Genomic DNA, 26,850 nt, shown 5'->3' on the forward strand with positions numbered 1-26,850 from the left:
TCTTCAAAAGGTTCGACATGTTTTCCCAGATCTGAGCTCTTCTTAATGGAATTCTGTGCTATGACCATCCTGTGCTTCCATGCTTCTATGAAATAGAATAGAAATAAAATCTTCCCAGTGGCTGCTGTCTCTGAGCCAGGGGTGGAGCATGGATGTCCCTCCTGAACATCCACATGCTGTGCATGGGTGTGGTGAATCCCTGTGGGTCCCCCATTCCCAGGCTGTTCCTCATTCCATTCCCCATTCCCAGGCTGTTCCTCATTCCATTCCCCATTCCCAGGCTGTTCCCCGTTCTCAGACTGGTTCCCAGCTGTTTCCCATTCTCAGACTGGTCCCCAGGCTGTTTCCCCCATTCCGTTCCCCCGTTCCCAGGCAGTTTCCCATTCCCAGGCTGTTCCCCATTCCATTCCCCGTTCCCATTCTGTTCCCCGTTCCCATTCCTGCTCCCAGCTGTTCTCCCATTCCCAGGCAGTTTCCCCCATTCCCAGGCTGTTCCCCAGGCAATTTTCCCCGTTCCCAGGCAGTTTCCCCAGTCCCCAGGCTGTTCCCCATTCTGTCCCCCGTCCCCATTCCTGCTCCCAGCTGTTCCCTGTCCCCAGGCAGTTTCCCCCATTCCCAGGCAGTTTCCCCCATTCCCAGGCAGTTTCCCCTATTCCCAGACAGTTTCTCATCCCCATTCCGTCGCCCGTCCCCGTTCCTGTCCCAGCCCTGCCTGTCCCCAGGCAGTTTCCCCCATTCCCAGGCAGTTTCCCCCGTCCCCAGGCTGTTCCCCATTCTGTCCCCCGTCCCCATTCCTGCTCCCAGCTGTTCCCTGTTCCCAGGCAGTTTCCCCCATTCCCAGGCAGTTTCCCCCATTCCCAGGCAGTTTCCCCCATTCCCAGGCAGTTTCCCGGCCCCATTCCGTCGCCCGTCCCCGTTCCTGTCCCAGCCCTGCCCGTTCCCAGGCAGTTTCCCCCATTCCCAGGCTGTTCCCCATTCCGTCCCCGTTCCTGCCCCAGCCCTGCCCGTTCCCAGGCAGTTTCCCCCATTCCCAGGCTGTTCCCCATTCCGTCCCCGTTCCTGCCCCAGCCCTGCCCGTTCCCAGGCAGTTTCCCCCATTCCCAGGCAGTTTCCCCCATCCCCAGGCTGTTCCCCATTCCGTCCCCGTTCCTGTCCCAGCCCTGCCCGTTCCCAGGCAGTTTCCCCCATTCCCAGGCAGTTTCCCCCATTCCCAGGCAGTTTCCCCCGTTCCCAGGCTGTTCCCCATTCCGTCCCCGTTCCTGTCCCTGCAGGAAGATGTAGATCGCGGCGCGGTCGAGCCGGCGGGGCGCGTCCCTCACCATGGCCAAGAGGAGCTCCAGCCGTGCCAGGGGGGACAAGCCCGACGCCCTGGCTGCCCTGCAGGCTGCCAACGAGGAGCTCCGGGCCAAGCTCACCGACATCCAGATCGAGCTGCAGCAGGAGAAGAGCAAGGTGGGCGCCCCCCTTCCCTGGGGGTCTCTCGGAGTCTGGAGAGCGCGGCAGTGCCACGTTCTCTCTGCTGCCCCTGCTCTTCCTCCCTTGCACGGATTCTGTTTGGGTTTTGGGCTCAAACTCCTCCAGAGCAGCTGCTTACCCACATGAACGATGCTGAACCTCAGCTCTGCCTGCTGCTCTAATGCCCAAATTCCAAGGAGACCCAGCTCCTCCCTCACCTTTGGGAGATGCTCAGCTGATGGGGCTGGAGCCTCAGCTCCAAGAGTTTCCAGCTCTTGCCATCAGATCCCTTCTCAGCAAGAGCATGAAATATTCATTTGCTTCTCCCTAATTCCCCAAATCAGTTTCCACTGATAAACTTTGGGGGGGTTTTGTTCCAGAATAGAAATGTGTTACCGTGCAGGGACAAAATGATAGTCTGCATTTTTCCATGAATTTGCATCATTATTAGGCATTTCAGACCATGAATCTGACACACATGGGCATATAAACAGAGCATCTGTTAATCCTTTTGCTGTGAAGCACCATTTGCAGATTTAAGGCTGAGGGCTTTGTTTTCCTTCTCCCTGTCCTTCACAGCCTCTTCTGGCCATGGATTCTCTAGAGTTCATGGCATGGTTTAAATTGAAACATCACTTGAGCCTTGTGTGGTCAGGTACAGTCAGTTATTTCTGCTGAATAATTCATTGTTTTAAAAGCATCTGGTAAAATGCAGCTGTTTGGGGCTCCACAGGAGCTTGCACAGAGATTTTTGTGTCCTACCTATGCACATGCAGGTTTGTGCCTGAGCGTGCCACAGTGATGGCCTTGAATCTCATTTTTCCCTTATTTTGTGGGGAATGTTCTGTGAGAGCTCCTGCTGAATAAAATGAGGACTCAGACTTACTCAGAGGGTACTGACTGATTCCTAAATGTGTATTAAACATGACCCTGCTACCTCCAGTTTGTGGACACACACATCCCAGCATTGAGGTGTAATACTCTGAAGTCATCTGTGCCATTTTTCAATAATATCACAGCAGGCATTCATTGTCTGGCTGATTGAAAATGCTGTACTTTCTTGGTTTTCCTCATAGGTCAGCAAATTGGAGAGGGAGAAGAACCAGGAGGTGAAGCAGATCAAGGAGCACGAACAGCACAAAAGCACAGTGGTGGTCACAGAGCTCAAAGTCAAACTGCACGAGGACAAAATGAAAGAGCTCCAAGCTGTTCGAGAGACACTCCTGAGGCAGCACGAGGCCGAGCTGCTGAGGGTGATCAAAATCAAAGACAACGAGATCCAGAGGCTGCAGACCCTGCTGAACGCCGTGCGCGACGGGGGCCCCGACAAGGTGAAGACAGTGCTGCTCAGCGAGGCCAAGGAGGAGGCCAAGAAGGGCTTCGAGGTGGAGAAAATCAAAATGCAGCAGGAAATCTCCGAGCTGAAGGGGGCCAAGAAGCAGGTGGAGGAGGCTCTGACCATGGTGATCCAGGCTGACAAGATCAAAGCGGCAGAGATAAGGAACGTGTACCACCTGCACCAGGAGGAGATCACCAGGATCAAGAGGGAGTGCGAGAGGGAGATCCGCAGGCTGGTACGTGTGGGGCTGCTCGGGGGCTGCTCCTGCTGGGGAATCATCCCTGCTGCCTCTGGGACTCTGGGGCTAGCTGCACATCTACTGCTAGGAAGGGCAAGCTGGTTTCTGAAAGTATTAGGATGTTCTGTAAGAAACTTCTTTGTCCGTGTCAGAGCTGTTGATGTTGTTCACATTAAAGGTTTCAGGAGGGGCCCTCAGGTTGCTGGCTGGTCAGGACAATGCTACAGCAGTTGTTCCTTGGGTTATGCCTCTATTTCCTCACCAAGCTTTCCTCCCTGATCCTCCCTTCCCTTTGCCAGTTCCCATGGACAGCCCATAGTGAGGCTCAGATCCCAAATGCTCCTTTCTGCACACAGCAGGGCGTTCAGGGGCAGCTCCTCTCCAAACCCACCGTGGTGACTCTGCTCTGCAATTGGCACCAGCGAGCTCAGGGCTGCCTATGAACGAGCACACATAAATAAACACTCATCAATATTCATCCCAGCCCTGCAGAGGCAGGGGGGCTGGCAGGTGGTTGGATGCTCCTGTGCTGCCGCCCCTTCCCAGCCCCAGAGCCAGGGTGGGAGCAGGGAGAGGAGCCAGGAGCAGCCCAGCACAGCCCAGTACAGCACCAGTAGAGCCCAGCAGAGCCCAGCAGCAGCAGAGCATGAGGCCAGGCTGGCCCTGCCCAGGGGCTGAGTGCCCATGGACCTGCACCACTGCCAGTGAGTCCTGGGGCCCTGGCCCTGCCTTTCCTCTCATTCCTGGGCTCAGGGAATTCCCTTCCCTTCCATCTGTGCTGCTCCCACCCTGTCTCTGTCTCACACAGGCACCAGACCTGTCTGTGTGTCATGTACAGGAATTTATTCAGGTGAAGGGAGATGTCAGTGCTGATGTTTGCTTGTGGTTTATGCAGGCTATGTTTAGGGATTTTTATTTTATTGAAAACAAGCCATAAGTGAAATGCTGGGAAATGTTCTGTGTTTATTCTCATCTCTTTGTCCCTCCCAATTTCATGTGTTGCCTTTGTTGTAATGTGTCTTTGTTTCCATATAAATAAGAATCAACTACCCAATATTCTGCTTATTTTAAACAGATAATCATTGTTATGATGATTAAAAGATGTGTTATCTTTTCATCTGTGCATCCATTTAGATTCCTCCTCATTAGGCTTTTGGCAGAAAGACCTCAGGTGTTTGTGAGCACCTTGTCTTTGTTCCATTCAAAGCCAGCAGACGCTGCCTCCATGGACATTGTTGAAAGGATCTTTAGTCAGCTGCACCAAAATCCCTTCCATTTGCTCCATTTTGCTTTCTGCTGCCTCTGTGACCTGCCAGCACCTGCCCTGGACAGGTCACGTTGGCATTTACTGCAAAATAAGTCCTTGAAGTGACTGTCGATTCCTAATGTCATTTTTTACAGGTTTTCAGACAAAGCAGAGATAAAAGTATTAACACAGCTCTTAGAAGGCAGAATGTTCTTATTTGAAGCAGGCCAGGCTTAAAAAGCGACTATTGAAATTAAATTCTGAACAACTGATGGCAAAAATCTTGTGTTTCTGGAGGCTGAAACCAGCTCAGAGACCCCTGAGGGGCTGGAGTGGCTCCTGCCTTTCTCTGGGATCCGTGTCTGTGCCCCACGAGGTGTGATCAGCTCTGCAGCCCTGGTGCAGATGTGCCTGGCTGGCACATCTGGGCACATCTGGCAGTGGTGTCCCTCCCTGGGCAGAGCCCAGGGCTCTGATCCTGGCTGCTCCTGCAGAATGTGCACGGGCCCTTGGCACAGGCAAACAGGGAGGGAGAGCATTGGGGGTCACTGGGCATTTGTCATTTAAGCACTTTGTGATTTTGCATGTTTATTATATGTAAGTAAAACCTCCTTTGGAAAGGGAATTGCTCACAAGGAAGAACTTTGGGGGAAAAAAAAAAAACCAAACACATTTCTTTTAGGAATTTTGAAAATTTAAAGGATACTGAGGTTTCAGCATTTTTATTTGGAAGATCTGGATTAATAATTTTTAGCGGTGGCATCGGGCAGAAGGAATCGCCAGCTGTGTGAGCGAAGCGATCAGAGCGCGGTGGGAATGTCCAGCTCTGGTTGTGTTTAGGATGCTGTGAGATGGTGCAGGGTGCCAGGCCCTGTGCCACCGTCTCTGCCTGCTGGAGGAGGGCTGTGCTTGGCTGGGTGGCAGGGCAGGGCTGTGCCACCGCGGGGAGCTCGGGGTGTGACTGTGTTCTGTTCTCCTTGTAGATGGAGGAGATTAAGTTTAAGGACAGAGCAGTCTTCGTGCTGGAGAGAGAGTTAGGGGTGCGAGCCGGGCATGCTCAGAGACTGCAGCTCCAAAAGGAGGCTTTAGATGAACAACTGTCCCAGCTCAAAGAGTCTGACCGGCACCTGAGCAGCCCCAAGCGGGAACTTCCTTATGCAAGTGGTGCAGGAGACGCTTCAGACCATTCGGGAAGCCCCGTAAGCACTTCCACGTGGTTTCACTGAACGGGCACCAAAGGGCACCGAGCCACAGAATCTTGATGAGTGCACCCGGGGCAGGAGCTGTCCCATGGCTGTGCAGGGGCTGGGGCACAGAGAGCTCCCCGCTCTCGTTTTTGTGGTGCCCAAACCTTTGTGATTTCCGATCAAACCTCGCCATGGGAGAGCTTTTGCTTCCTGTCGTTCCGTTCCCCGCTCGGTTTGGTTCATTTTGTCAGCAGGGTGAAATTCCTCTGTTCTTTCTCTCCTCCTCCTCACTGTTCCATGCTCAGCCACCCGCCTTAGTTTGCCAGTTGGACACGACTCTGCCAACAAACGATGCAAATGCATTTCTCACCACGCGCTGTGTGTGTGCCAGCTCTCGCTGGGGCTGGGGTCAGATGGACGAGGCCAGTTCCAGAGGGACCCCTGCAGCCCCCCAGGGACCCCTGCAGCCCCCCAGGGGCTGCCCAGCTCTCACCATCAGCGGGTCACAAACCAGGACTCCCAACCTGTTCTGTCCTGTTTATTCTCTGCTCCAGCCACAACACTCAGCTGGAGTCACCCCTCCAGCTCTGTAACTCTGGCACCTCCCTTTGCCCAGAACAGCCCTCGGGGAACTGCCCTCGTGCCTCTGACGTGTGCAGGTTGTTCTCATTGCTGATCCTCATCAAGATTTCTTTTGCAACAGCCTTGATTGGCTCGGTACAAGTGTAAAACTTCTACCTGAGCAAACCAATCTGTTTCATTCTTTGGCCCAAGCCTCTCCTGCACCTGTTGAATGAGGAACCCTAGACCTCCCAAAAGTGCCACCAGCACTGTGGGCACTAATTTGCCTCTCTAGTTGGACTCTACTTCTGCCAAAAACCAGAATAGGTGGTAGAGAAGAGGGAAAGTCTGTCACGTTTGTCAGGAGCTGTGACTCCTCTGTGATTCTGAACAAGAACACTCCTACCTGTATCTCTGTTCATTTCTAATTTGATTAAGCATTTTCACTCAGATAAAGTGGCCTTACTAGTGACCCTTTAGGACCCCATAAGGGCCACAACTTTTTGGAAGAAGAGCTTATTGAATGCACAATTGCATGGATTTCCCCCATTCAGTAATTTGAATATCAGTTTCTTTGGCCAAGTCCCCAGAGTGGGCGCTGTGTCTGAAGCTCTCAGTTCAACAGTGGCATCATTGGAACACGGCCTCCAGTTTTGATATTTGCTGTTGTTCCCAAGTTTACCATTTGTAAGCTTTGTATCTGCACATTTGTACTGTCACGTTTGTGACTCTGTATTTGCATATGCACGTACATATGCACATACACACCTCTGCATTTGCATTCTTTGTTACATTTCCACTCCTGGCCTCCCACTGGTCTCGCCCTGCAGCTTCCCGTGGGTTACGCTCCATAACATCTCAAAATGCTTGGATTTGGGACAGGAGAAGGTCTGGGCTCTGCCAGGGTGCTCTTGCTGGTGCACTTAGGAGCAGTTATTTGCAGTTGATCTTTGTTTTAGGAACAGCAGTTGGATGAGAAGGACGCCCGGCGCTTCCAGCTGAAAATCGCGGAGCTGAGCGGGATCATCCGCAAGCTGGAGGACAGGAACGCGCTGCTGTCGGAGGAGAGGAACGAGCTGGTGAGTGAGGGCACAGGGCCCTGGGGATGTGCTGCCTGCCCCAGAGCACCAGGGGCTTGCTGTTGGGCAGAAGAGCCTGCATTGCAAACCAGGGGTGGTCGTTATTGGGATAAAAGCAAAAATCATTTAGGTGTCATTTCTGAACTGGACAGTTTATCCTTAAAACGCCTTGTAGAGAGATGGGGCTCCATTTTTCATTTGTTAGCCTGAAGTGCTGTAGAACTCACGGTTTGGGGGGCTGTAATATAGATAAGAACTGATGAACATCTGGGTCCCAACAAGAAATACCATCTCACACATTTAATCCCACCCTGACAAAAGGAAGGTAAGAAGTGGCAGGGGCTGAGGGGCTGCTCCTCCCCAGCTCGGTGTTTGGGGCTCTGCAGCATCCCTCCCCTCAGTTTGTACAACATTTAAGGCAGAATTGGCTCAAATTATATTTATTTCTTCTTAAAAAATAAGTACATTCTCACACTGAATGTTTGCTGCACAGATTGAATAGAATTCTCATGCAGAATTCTCTCTGCCCAATGGAAAATCCCAGGGATTTTTGACCAGGTCTAGTGTGATAGCTGCAGAAAGTAGTCAATGCATTTGATGAAAAAGCTCCAGAGGTGTTATTTTTCTCTTTACCTTTCAGCTGAAGCGTCTCAGAGAAGCAGAGAGTCAGTACAAACCCATCCTGGACAAAAACAAACGCCTCAGTAGGAAGAATGAGGAGCTGTCACACGCCTTACGTCGAATGGAAAATAAATTGAAATTTGTGACACAGGAAAATATCGCCATGGTGAGTGCCTGTCTCCTGGGAGAGGGTGGGATGTGGGGCTGGGGGAGCAGGCATGGGCCTGCAGCTTCCAGGGGAAACTCTTCCATTCTTCCATCCCAAACTAATCTGGCATTCCATGGTTCACCTTCAACCTCCCTGCCAGAATCTCCTCCCAATCCCTGGGAAACCCTCACTGGTGGCTCTGCCCCTTGTCCAGCTGGGGCAGCAGGAACATCTGGCACATGTGGAGCCCAGATGTGAGGCTCTGCAGAAGGGGAGCTGCCATTGGAGAGATGCACAGGGAAGGGCCAAACCCCCTGGCAAAGCCTCCTGATCATTTCCTCTTCTGCCCTGTGGTTCTTGGATTCTAGAGGCAAAGAACTGGAGCAATAAGGAGACCCAGCTCCTTAAACGACCTTGACCACAGCCAGGAAGAAAGGGAAGTGGATTTCCTGAGGCTGCAAGTGATTGAGCAGCAGAACATCATTGATGAGCTCTCCAAGGTGAGGTGCACCTGAGGGACCAGGGCAGAGCAGAGGGAGCCCCAGGAAGGGGCTAAAGGGGCTCTGGGGGCTGATGGGCACAGTGGGCAGGGGAGGCTGGCAGGCATCCCTGTGCTCAGTAGGAATATCAATTACCTTTAATTTTATTTTAAGGGTGTTTGGGGGTGCCCCAATCTGCATTGGCCTGGCAGGATAGAAACACATCCTTACCTGTGCTGGTGGCCAGGTCTGGGAGGGAACCTGCCCAAGCCCCTTCAGCTGGAGACACCCCCAGGGCTGAAGGTTCCTGTGTACAGGGGTGCTCTGCAGTCCTGGGCTGGGGGCTTGGCTCCTTCTTAGCATGTTCTCAGTCCTGGGAAACAGAAAACACCAAAATCAGGATACTCCTCTAGAAAATAACTTTTGTCCCTTTCTTTTTAAGTCTGTGCAGTTACTGACATTGTTTCACTCTTTTTCATTAGACCCTGGAGACTGCTGGCTATGTGAAGAGTGTCATGGTAAGAGTGACATTGACTTCCTGCCCATCTGCATGTTTTGAATTGCTGTTCATGGAAAGCAGGCTGGGTGTGACAATATTTATCCTCCCTTCCAGCTGTGCTCAGCAGTGAGCTGACCCAGGGGTTTCCTCAGAGCAGATTTTATTCAGCACTTGTTCAGCAGAGAAAAGCACAGTGGGAGAGAGGAGGGAAGCTTCCATCCCTCCACCTGCCTGATGGCCAGGGACAAGTGTCCCCATCTCCAGGGCAGCTCTGTCACCTTGCAAATGCATTTTTCACTCTGGCTGCTCCTCCTTGTGTCACCCACAGCAGGGAGTGCTCAGCCTGCCCTTGCCCCCTCCCTGTGCTGTGCAGGGCAGGGCTGTTCTGGGGTTACAGCCCCTTACTGTGGATGGGATTGCTGTTCCCATTGCCCCACTGGCCTTGGCACTGCCACCAGGCTGAGGCAGCAGCAGTACCAGTGTCCCCAGGGTCACCACAGCCAGCAAAATATCTGAGGCTTTCCCCTCCAGAGCTTCCCTCTCTGCAGCCCTGGGCTTTGCAAACCCAGAACAGAGACTTTGCTCTGAGTACTGTAAAAAATCCACCTGACTCCATAAAGAGGAAGGAATTGTTCCCTGGGAGGGTGGGGAATACAGGGTGCACAGAGCTGCTGTGGCTGCCCCTGGACCCCTGGCAGTGCCAGGCTGGACACTGGGGCTGGAGCACTGGGACAGTGGGAGGTGTCCCTGCCATGGCAGGGGTGAAAGGAGCTGATATTTAAGGTGATATTAAATTCCAACCTGGAATTTGATTATTCTATTATTTCCTCTGACTGGAAAAACTGTTGTCAGCAGTAAATGCCCAGTCCTTCCTCCAGAGGCACAGGAAACCTGCAGGTCCTTAGAGAAGGAGCTGAGCCTGGACGTGCTGAGCTCAAAGAGTCCCTGAAACATTTGCAGTGGGGCTCCTGGGGGTGTGTGTGTGTGTTTGCACCTTCCAGGGCAAGGGCTGCAGTGCCATGGTCACCATGCAGCAGCTCCAGGGACACACAAGCTCTCAGCTTATCACCAGCTTTGTTTCAGGTTGGTTTTCATGGACACAAAGAGCAGTTTCTGGTTGTCTGTGGCAAACCTGAGAGCTGCTGGAGTGAATAACCCAGGAGTGGTGACAGTGGCTGCAGGGATGTTCCTGTTCCCCAATGGATCCTGTGCTGACATGGTTAATTTAAATAATGTCTCTCTGGAAACACTGGCACACATCTCTGACTCTTGCAGGAACGGGATAAGCTGCTAAGGTTCAGGAAGCAAAGGAAGAAAATGACAAGAATTCCTAAGGTATAAAACAACCCTCCTGTGGTGCCATGCTGATGGACAGTGGGTGCTTAGGGCACCCCAGGGCTCTGCTCTGGGTCCTGGACTGAAATTTGGGTGATGCAGCTCAAGGACATTCACAGACTGCACTGGGATATTCAAGGGGACCTGTTTGCATTCCTAGAGCATTCTGAGCCTTTTCATGCTCTGCATTTACCCTCTGGGACTCTGGAGGGATGTGGTTGTCTTAAGAGGAGACAAATTTTATGAATTAACACATCTCCAAATGATCTTCTAATGGTGCTGCCTGAAAACACGTGTCTGCTGTAAATAATTCATGGTGGAGTTTAGGAACATGTGAAAATTGCCGGTGAGGGAAACGATGGTTAGAGCTCAGGGAAAAGGGAATGTTGGTTAATGAGGGCTTGGCAGGGTGTTAATGTAAATATTAACACTAAAATGCCACAGGAAGGTCTAATGCCAGCGTGCTGTGATCCACAGATGAAGAATTAGAGTGAGGCTGGAGCTAATGAGTCTGTGAATAACTAATTGAGGTCAATGGGAGATAACTCCTGTCATCCTGAAAATCACATCACCCTTGCAGGGAGTCAGGGTCTGTCTCTGGAACTGGGTGAGCTTTGGGCAGGGGATGGAGGGACAGGACACAGGGAATGGCTCCCACTGCCAGGGCTGGATGGGATTGGGGCAGGAATTGTTCCCTGGGAGCTGGGATGGAATTCCAGATGTGCTGTGGCTGCCCCTGGAACCCTGCAGTGCCCAGGCCAGGCTGGACACTGGGGCTGGACACTGGGACAGGGGGAGGGGTCCCTGCCACGTTCTGGGATTCTGTGATTCTCCTGTCTGTCCCTCCCAGGGCAGTCTGTCTGTCCCCAGGGCAGTCTGTCCCTGTGCTCCCTGACCCTGCTCTCTGTCAGAAGCCCGTGGTGGAGACATTCTATGGCTATGATGAGGAGGCTTCCCTGGAGTCTGATGGTTCCTCCATCTCCTACCAAACTGACCGCACTGACCAGACCCCCTGCACGCCCGAGGACGACCTGGAGGAGGTACCTGACCCTAAACCTGACCCCTGACCTCTAACCCTAAACCTGACCCCTGACCCCTGATCCTGACCCCTGATCCTGACCCCTGACCCTAAACCTAACCCCTGACCCCCTTACCCTAAACCTAACCCCTGATCCTGACCCTAAACCTGACCCCTGATCCTGACCCTTGGTCCCAACCTCGACACTGCTGTTTAATGGAATTCTTGCTCTGCCCCACCTTTCTCTCTATCATTTCTGTTCTCTCACATCCTTTCTGTCACTCTGTCACCCCAGGCCACAATATGAAACATTTCTGGTGAATTTGGTGCTGTGCATGTTGGTCAGTGTCTCAGTCTCAGGTCTTCAGTAATTTCACAACCTCCAGCCAAGCTGCAAATGTCATGTTGTTGGAATATTGAATTTATGGCAGATCTGAAGGTGTAAAACCTGAGGAATTGGGCAGCCCTGGGGAGGTGTGTTCGCTCTGAGCCTGGCTGCAGGTTTTGTGCAGCCTGGGCCAGCTGAGCTCAGCACAGAGCAGTGGGTCTGTGTCTGTGGAAGGAGAAGGGAGCAATCCCTCCCTGAAGCTCCAGGGAAAGGCTGGCTCCTGGCTGGGCTCCAGGGCTCTGAGAGCAGAGCACACAAATGCAGCACAAATTAAAGGGATTATTCCTTGTGCTGCCAGGGCTTCCCCACAAATGCACTCCCTGATGTGTGTCAGGTCACTGGACCATCACACACTCTGGGCTTCACAAGAGTCTCGTAATAACCAAAATTGCCCTGGTGATGTGCAGGTTTCATGGTGCACTGGCTGCAGGTGTGCAATTGGATCTGAAGGGAACCTGCAGAATCCCTCACTCCATCGTGGCTGCTTTCCAGGCCTGTGCTGTGCTGCAGGAAAGGGGAATGCATTCATGTATGAGCTGTTTATTTTTCATTCCATATTGACATTCTCCCCCTGTTCAGTGGGAAGTTGATGCATGCACCCAGCAATGAAATTCCATTTCATGTTGAGTGAAATAATCTGGTCAGGCTGACATGAAAGCATTCAGTGCTGGATATTGTGAGGAGGGTGAAGAAGATGAAGGGCTCCTTTCATGTTGCTGTCACCAGTTCTACAATGATTACTCTGGAATCCTGTTTTAATAATTGAGTGAGGCTGTCAGGCTTGGTTTCCTTTCCAAATTGAAAACCTTTTGTTGTTAAAGAAAGCTGCATTTTCACCTTTACCATGATGATTTTCCCTGTTCCAATAAGAAAGGGTGGTGCAGCCATTAGTGTGCTGTATGGAAGGGAAGCTTTTATCTTTCCAAGGCAGGGATTATCTTTTTTTATTTCTGTATTGCATTTCCTGGAGGTAAGAGCGTGCAAGAGATGTGTAGGGGACAGAGGAGAAGCAGCCTGAGGGCACTTCACCAAGATTTTTAGTGCCTGTGTAAGAGCCAAAAGAGGGATGTGGGGCTCCAGGAGGCTTTTTAATGCTGTTTATTGTATCCAAACAATGCAACCATTTATTTAGTATTTTAAATGCTGTTTATTGTATCTAGGGGATGCAGCAATTCACGGGTGACAGAGCCCAGCCCACAGCTGTCAGCCTCAGCTGTGAGTTTGTCTGAAGCTGCTCCAGTTCTGGTTACAATGCATTAAACACTTTTCATTGCAGAGCATCCTAAAACATGACAACCAACCAATACCTTTACTATTACCTGTTATACCCACTAGCATTGCCATATTCATGTTATTATTTTCCAATCACTAAAAGTTAGTTACTGTTTAAGCTAGAAGTTGTATTTCAGTGGAAAATTCTGAGATTTTTTTTTTTTCTACTTGCAACATGGCATTTTTTGTTTGCCTGTGAAAATCTTTTTGCGTGCTAAAAACATCTTTTATTTGAGGTGGATTTATCCTTTGCTCTGAGTTATAAAAACCCCTTCCAACTCATTTTACCCTTTGCTTTCTAGTTATCCAGTAAGACTGGCTCAGCAATTCTTTTCTTATATCAAAACTTGCTGTCAGTTCTATTCCTTCTTCAGACTCTACATTCCAAGATATTTCTGTTACAAATCTGTGAGACCTTTCTGTCAAACCCTTACCCTTCCCGACAGACCTGGTCCCAAACTGCATTTCAGAAGTGATGTTTTTGGCACCTGTAAGGACAAACCAACCCTCTCTCCTGTTTTTGGCAGGGCATGGCCAAGGAGGAGACGGAGCTGCGGTTCCGGCAGCTGACCATGGAGTACCAGGCTCTGCAGAGAGCCTACGCCCTGCTGCAGGAGCAGGTCGGGGGCACCCTGGATGCAGAACGGGAGGTCAAGGTGTGCACGGCTCCTGGGGTGCCCTGGGGCTGCCAGGGTGGTGTGGGGGCCCTGCTTGGGCTGTTCCCTGGGTCCTGGTTTAAGGACAGGTGTCTGCCAATAAAGGCAGGAGATTCTCTTGAAATGGAGAGTGTAAACCCCCTCCTCCAAATTATTATAGTTTTGAAATTAAGGGGCTCTCAGGCAAAGATAGGGGAATTAGGAATAACAGTTCTTTACTAGCACAATTAAAATAGCAATGCAGTATTACACAGAACAATCCCAGCCCTGCCAGAGTCAGAATCCAAGCTGGCACAGTCAGTCAGTCAGGGTGGTGGCACAGTCCCATTCCATGGTGCTGCATCCTCCTGCAGGGGCAGATGTGGCTCAGCTGGAGCAGTGCTCCTGGAGAAGGTGCAGTTTCCTCTGAAGCTCCAGGGATGATGTGGAAGGGTCTGGTTTTCCTCTGGAATCCAGTGGAAAGAAGGTGCCTTGGTGTCCCAAATCTCAGTTTTTCTCTGGGTAGGAAAGGCTTGGCTCCTGCCCTGGCTGGAGCATCTCCCAGTGGGATGATGGAATTTTATCAGCCATGCACTGGGACTCAGTGGCCATGAACAGGAGATATCTCCTGGTGGGAGGATGGGCTGTGGGAAGATAAAGATGATTGCCCAGCTGGTTTAAAGATGGTCCATTAGCAGATAATGTGTTCCAGGAGATCAGGGGCACTGCCCCACCCAGTTTTAAACAATGGCCCATTAGCAGGAGATATCTCCCACAGGGATAAGAATCGCTGCCACACCCAGTTTTTAACAATGGCCCATTAACAGGTGATACCTCCTGGGTGGGTCATGGGAAAGGTAAAGATGATTGCCCAGCTGGTTTAAAGATGGCCCATTAGCAGAGAATGTGTGCCAGGAGATCAGGGGCACTGCCCCACCTTCAGCAGATGGGACAGAACACACAATGCTGGACACATCAACCCAACACAGGCCATTACAGGCCCAGGGAAAATCATAAAGGATTTTTCCAGTCTGGCTTTCTCAGGCTCAGCTAGGGTTTTTCCAAGCTAGAGACATTTCTCTAATGTAAACATAAGACAAATCATTATAACAAAAGATAAACACCTGTGACAAAGCCTGGGACAAGAGGTGTTTCCTTCTTTAACCAACGAATCTTCTGTATTTTGTTTTGCACAAAGTCTCTTATTTAAAGCGATAGTTTTCTTCCATAAATTGCTCTTTCTTGCTGCATGCAAGAGGGGTCGTGTTGCTGTGTTGACTCCCTAATCCCATACAGCAAATCCCCAGCTCACCTGGCTGCCCCAGGCACTGAGTCCTGCTGAGAACCCAGCCCTGCTGCAGCTCTGAGCAGCCCGAGGGAAACCCAGGCACAATTTTATATGGGAAATCCTTGAAATAAGCTCTTTTTCTATGAAGAACTAGGACAGATAGCCTTAAAAGTGTAATGCGTGGTCTTTAATTCCTTCTGGGCTCTGAGAGATTACATGATTCCTCATAAAATGTTTAGGAGGCTTATAGCTGAGATTTTTCTGTTAATTGAATTGCAAGGTGCCCTGTGCTATTCTGCCTGTCTGCCTCAAAATTCCTGTGGCTCTGGAACTCAAGTGCTGCTGGTTGTGTGTTCCAAGGGGTTGCAGAGGGATTGTTCCCTGGGAGCTGGGATGGAATTCCCAGATTTGCTGTGGCTGCCCCTGGATCCCTGGCAGTGCCAAGGCCAGGCTGGACACTGGGACAATGGGAGGTGTCCCTGCCATTGGGGGGGCACTGGGGGGATTTGGGGTCCCTCCAACCCAAACCCATCCATGGTTCTATGGAGGGCTGGCAGGCTCATGCCCAGCCTGAGGGGGTGGCACTCAGGAAAGGCACAGATCTGCTGTTTAACAGGAGAAATGTGCCTGCAGAGCCTTACCTTGTTCCTACACCTGTTATCCAGGAACACTTACAGGGCGTCAGTGTGTAATGCACAAAAATTGACATTCCCAGAATGAACAACTCCTCTGAAACATCAGGGACTGCACCTGGAAAGAAACCCCCAGTGAGCCAAGGCTGCCCAGCTGGGAAAGTGACTGGATTTTGGTTTTTTCACAGCAAGCCAAAGGTGGCACCAGTGCAGGTCACACAAACAAGATCACTTTCACTGTGTATAACAGGATAAATAGCACAGAAATGGTTCAAGGAAAGAAAATGTTCTGTGGAAGTATGTAACAAATAAAATAACTGACAATAATTACATCTGTTCTCCAGGAAATGTGTAGGAATGTGGTGTCTATTTAAATAAGCAGGAAGCTACAAATATATTGAAAAATGAGACATGGGTATGAAAGATGTGGCACTAAATCATGGAAGAGGTTCTAAGTCTCAGATAAGGCACAAAGGTCAGGGACATTTGCCAGTTTCTCTGTTCTGAGTGCTGAATGTGCTCCAAATTTAAGTGCCCAGAATTGTGCCATAATAATTTTCATCTCAAAGAGGAAGGGGGGTTCTGGCTCAGCCTGCCATGACCAGCTGTGAGGAGCCCCCTCTGCTTTGCCATTGTGTTAATCTTGAGTTAAATCTCAAAATCATTAATCCCTTCTCCCAGACTCGATTTGATTACATCTGATTATTTGATACTCTCTGCTCAGCTGCAAATTTCTTCTGCCAAAGAACTTTCAAAATAATTTGTTAAAAGCATTTGGTGTTTTAAATATTTTCTGTAACTGCATTAAGTTTGGTCTTTTGGAGAAAGTTTGATTTTTTTTTTAATTATTCTTTATTGATTTGTTTTGGGGGTTTTTTGTTTGTTTTTGGTTTTTTCATTTCTCTCTCGTATCCCACAGACCCGTGAGCAGCTCCAAGCAGAAATCCACCGGTCCCAGGCTCAGATAGAAGACCTGGAGAAGGCTCTGGCTGAGCAGGGACAGGTAATGCTGACTCCAGCCCCTTCCCCACCTCTCTGCTGGGGGACCAGAAAGGTTCCTGGGCTGGTTCCTGGATCACTTCTGCAGATAAAAAAACAACAAACAAACAAAGGGAAAAAACAAGAACAAAACAAACAAAAACAACAAACAGAAACACAAAAAATCCCCCACCCAAACACAAAAAGGCAACAACAAAAAAGTAATATTGTTGTTCTTGCTCACAAACCATGTTCTGGGAATTGTGGGTTTATGTATTCCTCAGTCTAAGAGATTACCTTGTGAATAAGTTTAGTTTGCCTGGTCTGCAGAAATATGTCATTTGTATTTAGCAAAACAGAAATTTGATGGTAAACACATAGTTGGAAATATTCCTTTAATGCAAACCAGATTTTACCTGAGAGAGTTTTTTAATCAATCACTGGGATGTTTTTATTCCATTTGTGTATTACAGAGCTGTTAAAATTATATGGGCAAGTTTAGTTTAGGAATTTATTTTAGGAAGCAATGGATTTACAGTTTCACAGCTATCATTGTGTCCCTCTGTATGTGAGACTCAGTGCAGTTCTTGCTGCTGTGCTGTTGTTAAATGCTGCAGTTTCACCTCCAGTGTGTTCATTTCCTTCCCAGGACATGAAGTGGATTGAGGAGAAGCAGGCACTGTACAGGAGAAACCAGGAGCTGGTAGAAAAGGTATTCAGCTTTTCTATTTGCATTATTCCCATAATCTTTGTGTGTTGAGGGAGGGAGAGGGTGCAATGTTCCCATTCCAGTACTGTAATCTAGCTGAGGGCTGGGGTGGATGGTGACTGTGTGTGCCCTGGCAGATCAGGCAGATGGAGGCTGAGGAGGCTCGGCTGAAACACGACGTGCAGGATGCCAAGGACCAGAACGAGCTGCTGGAGTTCAGGATCCTGGAGCTGGAGGTGAGCACCCCACCACTGCGGGTTTGGGGTCCCTGCAGAGCCCTGACACAGCAACACCACAAAACAGTGATTTTGGTAGGTGGTTGTGGCAAGAGGGATGAGCTCTAGGGGCCCCTCCAACCCCCAGCATGTCAGTGCTGGACCCCACAAACCTGGGGGTTCAGCTTTCTGTGCCTCCTGCCACTGACCCCTGCAGAACTCTGCTTTGACTTGAGCCCTGGAGAACCTTCCAAATCTGAGTGATGCAGTTAAAACCATGGGGATGTAGTTAAATAGAAGTGTGTGATTTCACATGGTGGAGGGTGTTGTAATCCAATACCAAAAGTATCAAAAGTACTTTAACCCTTCCCTCCTGTCCCTATTCTATTCTATTGGACACAGCACTGGGCAAGCACCAGAAACAGCCACAAACAGCCCTGGGCAGCACCAGGTACAGCCACAGCCCTGGGCAGCACCAGGTACAGGCACAAACAGCCCTGGGCAGCACCAGGCACAGCCACAAACAGCCCTGGGCAAACACCAGGCACAGCCACAAACAGCCCTGGGCAAGCACCAGGTACAGGCACAGCCCTGGGCAGCACCAGGCACAGCCACAAACAGCCCTGGGCAAACACCAGGCACAGCCACAAACAGCCCTGGGCAAGCACCAGGTACAGGCACAGCCCTGGGCAAACACCAGGTACAGGCACAAACAGCCCTGGGCAAACACCAGAAACAGCCACAAACAGCCCTGGGCAAGCACCAGGCACAGGCACAGCCCTGGGCAGCACCAGGCACAGCCACAAACAGCCCTGGGCAAACACCAGGCACAGGCACAAACAGCCCTGGGCAGCACCAGGCACAGGCACAAACAGCCCTGGGCAGCACCAGGCACAGCCACAAACAGCCCTGGGCAAACACCAGGCACAGCCACAAACAGCCCTGGGCAAGCACCAGGCACAGGCACAGCCCTGGGCAGCACCAGGCACAGCCACAAACAGCCCTGGGCAAACACCAGGTACAGCCACAAACAGCCCTGGGCAAACACCGGGCACAGCCACAAACAGCCCTGGGCAGCACCAGGCACAGCCACAAACAGCCCTGGGCAGCACCAGGCACAGGCACAAACAGCCCTGGGCAAGCACCAGGTACAGGCACAAACAGCCCTGGGCAGCACCAGGCACAGGCACAAACAGCCCTGGGCAGCACCAGGCACAGCCACAAACAGCCCTGGGCAGCACCAGGCACAGGCACAAACAGCCCTGGGCAAGCACCAGGTACAGCCACAAACAGCCCTGGGCAGCACCAGGCACAGCCACAGCCCTGGGCAAGCACCAGGCACAGGCACAGCCCTGGGCAAGCACCAGGTACAGCCACAAACAGCCCTGGGCAGCACCAGGCACAGGCACAAACAGCCCTGGGCAGCACCAGGCACAGGCACAGCCCTGGGCAAGCACCAGGCACAGGCACAGCCCTGGGCAGGCAGAGCTGAGGCCAGAGCAGCAGTGTGCCCGGGTCCCAGGCTCTGAGGGGCTCGTGGGGCAGGTGGGGGGCACTGGCACTGCCTGTCCCCCTTGTCCTTGCAGGAGAGGGAGAGGCGCTCCCCCGGCATCGCCTTCCTGCACGGCCCCTTCGCCGAGGGCAGGAGCCCGCTGCAGGTGTACTGCGAGGCCGAAGGAGTCACGGTAAGGGATGCTCCTTCCCCGTCCCCCCCAGGCACAGCCAGGGCTCTGTGCCGATCTGCTTCTCCCTCTCTCTCCTCAGGACATTGTGGTGGCAGAGCTGATGAAAAAGTTGGACATTTTAGGGGATAACGCCGTAAGTGTATGTTCCTTTAATAAATTGTGCATGCTTTTGGAATAGGTGTCCTCGTGTGGAGTGAGCACAGCTGCCTGCTCTGCTGCTGCACAGCCTGTCCTGCCTCTGCTTTGGGCTACCAGCAAAGCATTTCCTGCATTTCAAGGTTTTGTACTCCCTGAAGAGTGAAACGGGCTCGGTGTCACCGTGCTGCCCCTGACACTCCTGCTCCCTGGAGAGGAGTGTGGTGTTTGCTGCTTCCTGCCCACTGCTCACTCACTTCTTCCTTTGCCTGCTCTGCATTTGCTTTGCTTTTGCATTTCAGCAGCTGTGTGCTTTGAGGTTGTCCAATAGCCCATTAACCCTTGAGAGTAACTGGGCTATTGCACAAGAAGTCAAAGCTGCAGCGCAGGAAGGAGAAGGGAATAATAAGAAACCTGCAAGTGCTTCTCCTTCAGCAGGTGGCAGAGAGTAACTGCATCCAGGGGGGTCTCCCAGAGCCCTCAGCCACTCCAGAATCCTCCTGGGAGCCCCCACCCCACACTGGGGCTGCAGGACGGTCCCCACTGTTCTCACAGCTCTTCACCTGGTCTGCCCCAGCTCTGCCCCTGGACAATTTGGGTACCAGGGGCTGCCCCAACTCTCCCCCTGGACAATTTGGGGACCAGGGACTGCCCCAGCTCTGCCCTGGACAATTTGGGTACCAGGGACTGCCCCAGCTCTCCCCCTGGACAATTTGGGTACCAGGGGCTGCCCCAGCTCTGCCCTGGACAATTTGGGTACCAGGGGCTGCCCCAACTCTCCCCCTGGACAATTTGGGTACCAGGGGCTGCCCCAGCTCTGCCTCTGACCCAGCCCCTGGCCCCTTCCCCTGCTGTGCCTGTGCCACACTGAAGCTCAGGGTGAAATGCAAAGCCCACTTCCAGAACTTGGATTTCTTTTGAGAGAGCAACAAAAGATGGATGGACTAGCCAACATCTCAATAAATGCTTCCCACAGCCATCACCTGGTGCACAGAGTGAGGATGGGGCATGGGATGAGCACTGCATCTCTTCTCCCCTTGGCTCTTTGTGCTCAGCTTGATCTTGTCCTGTGTAAATGTGTGTTTATTCCCTGTTGGGTACAAACAGATCCAGTGTCCATTTTCTTTTTAGTAAATGAGAGTTTTGGAGAAATTATGTATGATAAGGATTGGTAATGAATAGTGACAATGTCTTTTACAATGATTTTGTGTTACAGTACTAATTTTCTCTGCCTCAGTTTGTTGTTCCTCAGACTTATTTAATGTCAGCTGTATTTGAAACAGCAGGGGGTTAAGAACAACACTGGGCTTTGTTGTAATTGTGCTCTGCTTTTGTGCAGAATCTGACCAACGAAGAGCAGGTGGTCATCATCCAGGCCAGGACTGTCCTCACGCTGGCTGAAAAGGTAACAACCCCAGCAGCACACCTGGACTGGGCTGGAGAGATCCCACCCCTCTGAGCAGAATTCCATGGCTCTATTGCTGGGGGAGGGTCAGCTCCACCCCAAAAACCATGGAGCTCTCTGTGGGGCTAGGGCACCCCAAAAACCATGGAGCTCTGTGTGGGGCTGGGGCACCCCAAAAACCATGAGCTCTGTGTGGGGCTGGAGCACCCCAAAAACCATGGAGCTCTGTGTGGGGCTGGGGCACCCCAAAAACCATGGAGCTCTGTGTGGGGCTGGGGCACCCCAAAAACCATGGAGCTCTGTGTGGGGCTGGGGCACCCCAAAAACCATGGAGCTCTGTGTGGGGCTGGAGCTCCCCAAAAACCATGAGCTCTGTGTGGGGCTGGAGCACCCCAAAAACCATGGAGCTCTGTGTGGGGCTGGGGCACCCCAAAAACCATGGAGCTCTGTGTGGGGCTGGGGCACCCCAAAAACCATGAGCTCTGTGTGGGGCTGGAGCACCCCAAAAACCATGGAGCTCTGTGTGGGGCTGGGGCACCCCAAAAACCATGGAGCTCTGTGTGGGATTGCCCTGGGTTTGTGTTCAGGCTGTGCTCACCCTGGGATGAGCTCTGGGCTGTGCTTAGGCTGTGTTTAGGCTGTGTTTAGCTGTGTTTAGCTGTGCTCAGCCTGTGTTTAGGCTGTGCTCAGGCTGTGTTTAGTCTGTGTTTAGCTGTGCTCAGGCTGTGTTTAGGCTGTGTTTAGCTGTGCTCAGCCTGTCTTTAGGCTGTGCTCAGGCTGTGCTCAGGCTGTGTTTAGGCTGTGTTTAGGCTGTGCTCAGGCTGTGCTCAGGCTGTGCTCAGGCTGTGCTCAGGCTGTGCTCAGGCTTTGTTTAGGCTGTGCTCAGGCTGTGTTTAGGCTGTGTTTAGGCTGTGTTTAGGCTGTGTTTAGGCTGTGTTTAGCTGTGTTTAGGCTGTGCTCAGCTGTGCTCAGGCTGTGCTCAGGCTGTGCTCAGGCTGTGTTTAGGCTCTGCTCAGCTCTGCTCAGGCTCTGCTCTCTCCCCAGTGGCTCCAGCAGATCGAGGTGACCGAGTCAGCTCTGCAGCAGAAGATGCTGGACCTGGAGAACGAGAAGGTACCTGGAGGGCAGGGGGGAGCTGCCCTGGGGCCCTGGTGGGCACTGACAGCCCCTCCTTGGTCCCCAGGAGCTGTTCAGCAAGCAGAAGGGATACCTGGATGACGAGCTGGACTTCAGGAAGCAGTCCCTGGACCAGGCTCACAAGGTGAGGGCTGTCAGTGGGGCTGGGTGGGACCTGGAGGAGCTCCCTGAGCTCTGCCCCTGTGCCAGCCCTGCCCTGCCCTGGGCAGTGCTGCTCGTGGAGTGCCCCAGGGCTCAGGGGGTGAGAGTTCAGCAGCTCCTCTGCACCCTGAGCCAACCACAGCTCCCTGCTGAGCACAGCTCCTGGGTGTGAGTGGCCCTTGCAGGGTTGGGACCTGAGAATTAACCCAAGTTCTAATTCAGTCAGGGTTTCAGTAAAGGACTGATAAAGAAATTATCTTACATTTTAAAAAAAGATATTTTAGCCTAGACATTTCCTTGGATTTTGGATTACACCCTGTGTAACCAGGGCAGCTGGAGGTAACCTGGGATGTGTAAATTTGAAATGGAACTGCTATTAAGTCAGGTTCACCCATCTTTTCTGTCAGCACTGTCTTGTTTCCACCAAAGAGAGGAAAGTTATAAATATCCACAAAAGGCATAAAGTTTCCTCTCAGTTTATCTCATTTTCCAGCTCCATGTAAACCTAGAGCACAGTTAGACTTTCAGAGGAGCAATGAGTATTTATTCCTCTGTTTCTGCATCCCATTGCCTACTTGTGTCTTGAACCATTTGGGGGAGCTTGTGCTCCATACATTTTCTGTCCATTTTAGGGCTGATTTAGCCACATTCTGAGCTGTGTGTGGACCCAGCACACAGTGGAAAGCACACAAGCCCTGTAAGAGCTTTAGAGGGATTTCCCTGCCCCAGGAGGGTGCCAGGCTCAGTGGCCCCAGGGAAACCTGCCAGTCCATTTCCCTTTCCACACTTTCCATCCCAGGGACCCCAGAGGGGTCTGTCTGTCTGAGAGGGGCAGGAGCAGGGCCCAGCTGCAGGGCAGGCTCCTTTCCTTGGGCACAAACCCTCCTGGAGCTGAGGAGGTGCTGGGAATGTCCCCACGGGGCACTTTCCCCTGGCAGGAGCAGGAGCATGGACTGGTGCTGCTGTGTCCCCTGCTGGAGAGCAGGAGCTGGGAAAGGGACTGAAAAACACATGTACAAATATCTGTAACTCACAAAATGAGTTTGTTATGAACCTCTTTTCTTTTTCCCTTTACCTATTTATATTTTCCCTTGTCCCTTTTCCCTCTCCCTTCTCCCTTTCCCCCTTCCTTTCTTTTTTTTGCTTTTCTCCTGCCACCTCCCATCCCCAGGAAGGAGAAGCTGACTCCAGATGTTTGTGGGGTGGACTGGGCCAGTCCCATCCCAGTCTGGAGTGTTTTCCCTCTGGCTGTGTGGGGGGCTCAGCACTCCCCTCTCCCATTGCCTTCCAGGGACGCTCAGCTCCTCACAAACTCCTCACCCCACCAGGCACAAGGTCGAGCTGACAGCTTTATATTGTTTTTGATTAGCAAATTCTGGAATTAGAAGCCATGCTCTATGATGCCCTGCAGCAAGAAGCTGGAGCCAAAATTTCCGAACTTCTTTCAGAAGAGGAGAAGGAGAAGCTGAAGAGCGCGGTGGAGCAGTGGAAGCGGCAGGTGATGAGCGAGCTGCGGGAGCGGGACGCGCAGATCCTGCGGGAGAGGATGGAGCTCATCCAGCACGCCCAGCAGGTGGGTGTGGCCCGCGGCCGCGCTGGGGCGAGGACACACCTGGCGGCACCGGCCAGCCACACCTGGCAGGGCCAGCCCTCCACACCTGGCAGGACTGGCCAGCCACACCTGGCAGGACTGGCCAGCCACACCTGGCAGGGCCAGCCCTCCACACCTGGCAGGGCCAGCCACACCTGGCAGGACTGGCCAGCCACACCTGGCAGGACTGGCCAGCCACACCTGGCAGGACTGGCCAGCCACACCTGGCAGGGCCAGCCCCCCACACCTGGCAGGACTGGCCAGCCACACCTGGCAGGGCCAGCCCCCCACACCTGGCAGGGCCAGCCCCCCACACCTGGCAGGGCCAGCCCCCCCACACCTGGCAGGGCCAGCCCCCCACACCTGGCAGGACTGGCCAGCCACACCTGACAGGGCCAGCCCCCCACACCTGGCAGGACTGGCCAGCCACACCTGACAGGGCCAGCCCCCCACACCTGGCAGGACTGGCCAGCCACACCTGGCAGGGCCAGCCCTCCACACCTGGCAGGACTGGCCAGCCACACCTGGCAGGGCCAGCCCCCCTCACCTGGCAGCAGCAGCCCCCCCACACCTGGCAGCACCACCCCCAGCCCCCCTCACCTGGCAGGATCAGCCCCCCTCACCTGGCAGGATCAGCCCCCCCTCACCTGGCAGCACCATACCCCCCTCACCTGGCAGCAGCAGCCCCCCCTCACCTAGAGCTGCCCCAACACAGTCCCTGCTGACCCTGCACACAGGGCAGGGTGCTTTCTTTCCTTGCCAGTGACCCCCCTGAGCACTCACCTGCAGCTGGATTATCGATTATTACCCAATTTATCTTCATTGGAAACACAGCACATGCAGTTGATATCCCCCGGGGTAATGCACCTGCTGGGTACATCTGTATTTGGTTGATTAATAAGTGTTTTATTTTATTTGACATCTGACAGAGAATTAAAGAGCTAGAAGAAAGAATTGAAGGCCAAAAAAGACAAATAAAAGAGTTAGAGGAAAAGGTAAGTGATGCAGATGAACTGCTGCTGTGTGTGCACATGACCATTCTCCATTTCACCAGAGCTCGTGTGTGTAGAGCAGTGAGAAAGAGAAACAGCTCCAGGAAAGCAGCTTGTGCTTGCACCAGTGCCTGTGAGCAGGGAGAGAACTGGTTAAACTGGGTTATCCCTGTTATTCCTTCCTGATAGCCCTGGGTGCAGCCTGGACTGGGCAGGGATGGGATGGGACAGGGGCCAGGATGGGACACAGAGCCCCAGGGGATGGGACACAGCCCCAGGATGGGACAGAGACACCCAGGAGAAGGGACATAGAGCCCAGGATGGGGCAGAGCCCTGGGATGGGACAGAGACCCCCAGGGGAATGGGGCAGAGCCCCCAGGGAAGGGACACAGAGCCCAGGATGGGACAGAGACCCCCAGGGGAATGGGGCAGAGCCCCCAGGGAAGGGACACAGAGCCCAGAGCTCCCTGTCCCCAGCAGCTCTCCTGAGCCCAGCTGACCCCAAGCACTCAGATTTCCCTTCACACTCCATATTTCTTCTCACCTGAGAGTTTTTTTGCCCTCTGTCTGTAACCACAGCTTATTTCTCAGTTAAACACACTGTAAACTCTTAATCTCTTTCTTCTCTTCCATTTTTCCCTCTCTTCTCTCCCCTTTTTAGTTTTTATTTTTGTTTTTATTTTTCTCTTTAGCTTTCATTCTTTGGTCATAGTCCTTCAGGCCACGTGCACAAGGTAAGCCCTTGGCTCTGCTCTGCTCCTTTCTCCATCACAACTTTCCTTTTGCTCTATCTGCAGGACTGAAGGGTCTCTTGGGCATCCCAGAGAACCCAAAAATGGAAATCTCCAGTGTGGGAAAAACGGGACCTTTGGACAGCAAACTATGATTATGTAGAAGCTGATTTATTGTTTATTTTTTCATTTTAATTATACATTTTAACACTACTGTTTATGCAATTAATTTTTTTTGATTGGTGTTTTTATGCTGTTTACTTGCTTTGCACAAGCTGTTCAGGTGTGATGATTAGTGGTTGTTTAGAATTTTTTTTTTTTTTAATTTTGGTCTTTTGTTTTTTAGCTTTTTTTAATTTAGTACAATTTATGTTTTAGTGGCTTTGAAGGGTTTTAGCAAGTTGTAGAAAAACAATTACAAATGGCTTATTTTGTGCTCTTGCTATAAATATTGGTTTAAACTAAGAAATATACAGAAAAACAGCAAAGTGTGTGAAGAAATAGTAAAATATGCAGAGAAACAATTAGATAGTAAAATATGGAGAAAAACAGCTAAACATGGTTTGGCTGGTGCACACAACACAGAGCATGGCCTGGACTTGTTCAGTATTCCTACACCCATTTAAAAAAAACCAAGAAACCTGGACAGCAGCAGGCAAAAAAGAGAATTTCCATTTTTAGAGGGCAGGCTGAGGGGAATGGGGCAGGTTTGAAGCAGGAAAGCTGAATCAGGACAAGCCCAGGGAGGGCTGGTTCCTCTGGCTGACCCTGCCCTGCCAGGGCCTGTCCCTGCAGCCAGCTGGGTCTGGGGGCAGTTTGAGGGTCTGTTCCTCCAGGCACAGAGCCAGGGACCCCCTGAACCCCCTTTCCCACTGAGCAGGGGTAAGTGCCCCATTTCTGGGGGAAATGAGCACAGCCTGGGTGGCACGGGCAACACAACACAAATGGAATATGGAAGGAATATGGCAGAAATATATCTCCCACAAATATATCTCCCACAAATATATCTCTCACAAATATATCTCTCACAAATATACCACGAATGGAATATCACAAATATACCACGAATGGAATATATCACTAATATATCACAAATATATCTATCACAAATATATCTATCACAAATATATCTATCACAAATATATCTATCAATCACAAATATATACATCACAAATGGAATACCACAAATGGAATATCACAAATACACCACAAATGGAATATCACAAATATATCTATCACAAATGGAATATCACAAATGGAATATCACAAATACACCACAAATGGAATATCACAAATACACCACAAATGGAATATCACAAATACACCACAAATGGAATATCACAACCCCTCTCACCACTTGTACAATTCAGCAGTTATGAACAGGAGCTCACAGCAGTTTCATCAATGCTATTTTTGCCCCGCTGGGCTCTCCTCTGATTCCTGTTTTTCTCTTTTCCAGCCCCTGAGGCCACTCCAGCTGCTCCTGCTGTTGTCCCCAGGGGACAGCCCTGCCTGGATCCCTCACCAGACTCTGCCCTTCCTCCCTGTGCCCTCCTCTGCTGCTGGATTTGGGAGGTGCAGCCCATGGGGGGTCCCTGCACCCCTGAGACCCTGAGGAGCATTGGGAGCGTTGGGAGGGGACTGAACTGAGCCCAAAAAATCCCCAACTGCTCCTGGCTGTGCTGCAGCCCAGGCTCTGCCAGCAGCACCA

At 51.7% G+C, this 26,850-nt stretch overlaps 1 protein-coding gene across 2 annotated transcripts; it reads left to right on the plus strand.

The window, feature by feature from the left end:
* The first annotated feature begins 1,277 nt into the window (after positions 1-1,277).
* Positions 1,278-26,660, plus strand: JAKMIP3 (Janus kinase and microtubule interacting protein 3). Of its 2 annotated transcripts, XM_079311947.1 has the most exons (22): positions 1,278-1,452; positions 2,532-3,029; positions 5,262-5,477; positions 6,986-7,105; positions 7,746-7,892; positions 8,243-8,374; positions 8,836-8,871; positions 10,128-10,187; positions 11,099-11,227; positions 13,393-13,521; positions 16,340-16,423; positions 17,048-17,110; positions 17,245-17,343; positions 18,909-19,007; positions 19,087-19,140; positions 20,482-20,547; positions 21,592-21,660; positions 21,731-21,808; positions 23,195-23,398; positions 24,346-24,411; positions 25,070-25,142; positions 26,599-26,660. In XM_079311947.1, the coding sequence occupies exons 1-21, from the start codon at positions 1,321-1,323 to the stop codon at positions 25,118-25,120; spliced, it is 2,532 nt and encodes an 843-aa protein (XP_079168073.1). In that variant the 5' UTR covers positions 1,278-1,320; the 3' UTR covers positions 25,121-25,142; positions 26,599-26,660. The 2 variants fall into 2 exon arrangements, 1 of the variants encoding a protein (XP_079168073.1); XR_013775013.1 differs by lacking the exons at positions 25,070-25,142; positions 26,599-26,660 and having other exon boundaries at positions 19,087-19,146; positions 23,274-23,398.
* The last annotated feature ends 190 nt before the right edge of the window (positions 26,661-26,850 follow it).

Source organism: Erithacus rubecula (assembly GCF_903797595.1).
Source record: "Erithacus rubecula genome assembly, chromosome: 9".
Classification (NCBI taxonomy): domain Eukaryota; kingdom Metazoa; phylum Chordata; class Aves; order Passeriformes; family Muscicapidae; genus Erithacus; species Erithacus rubecula.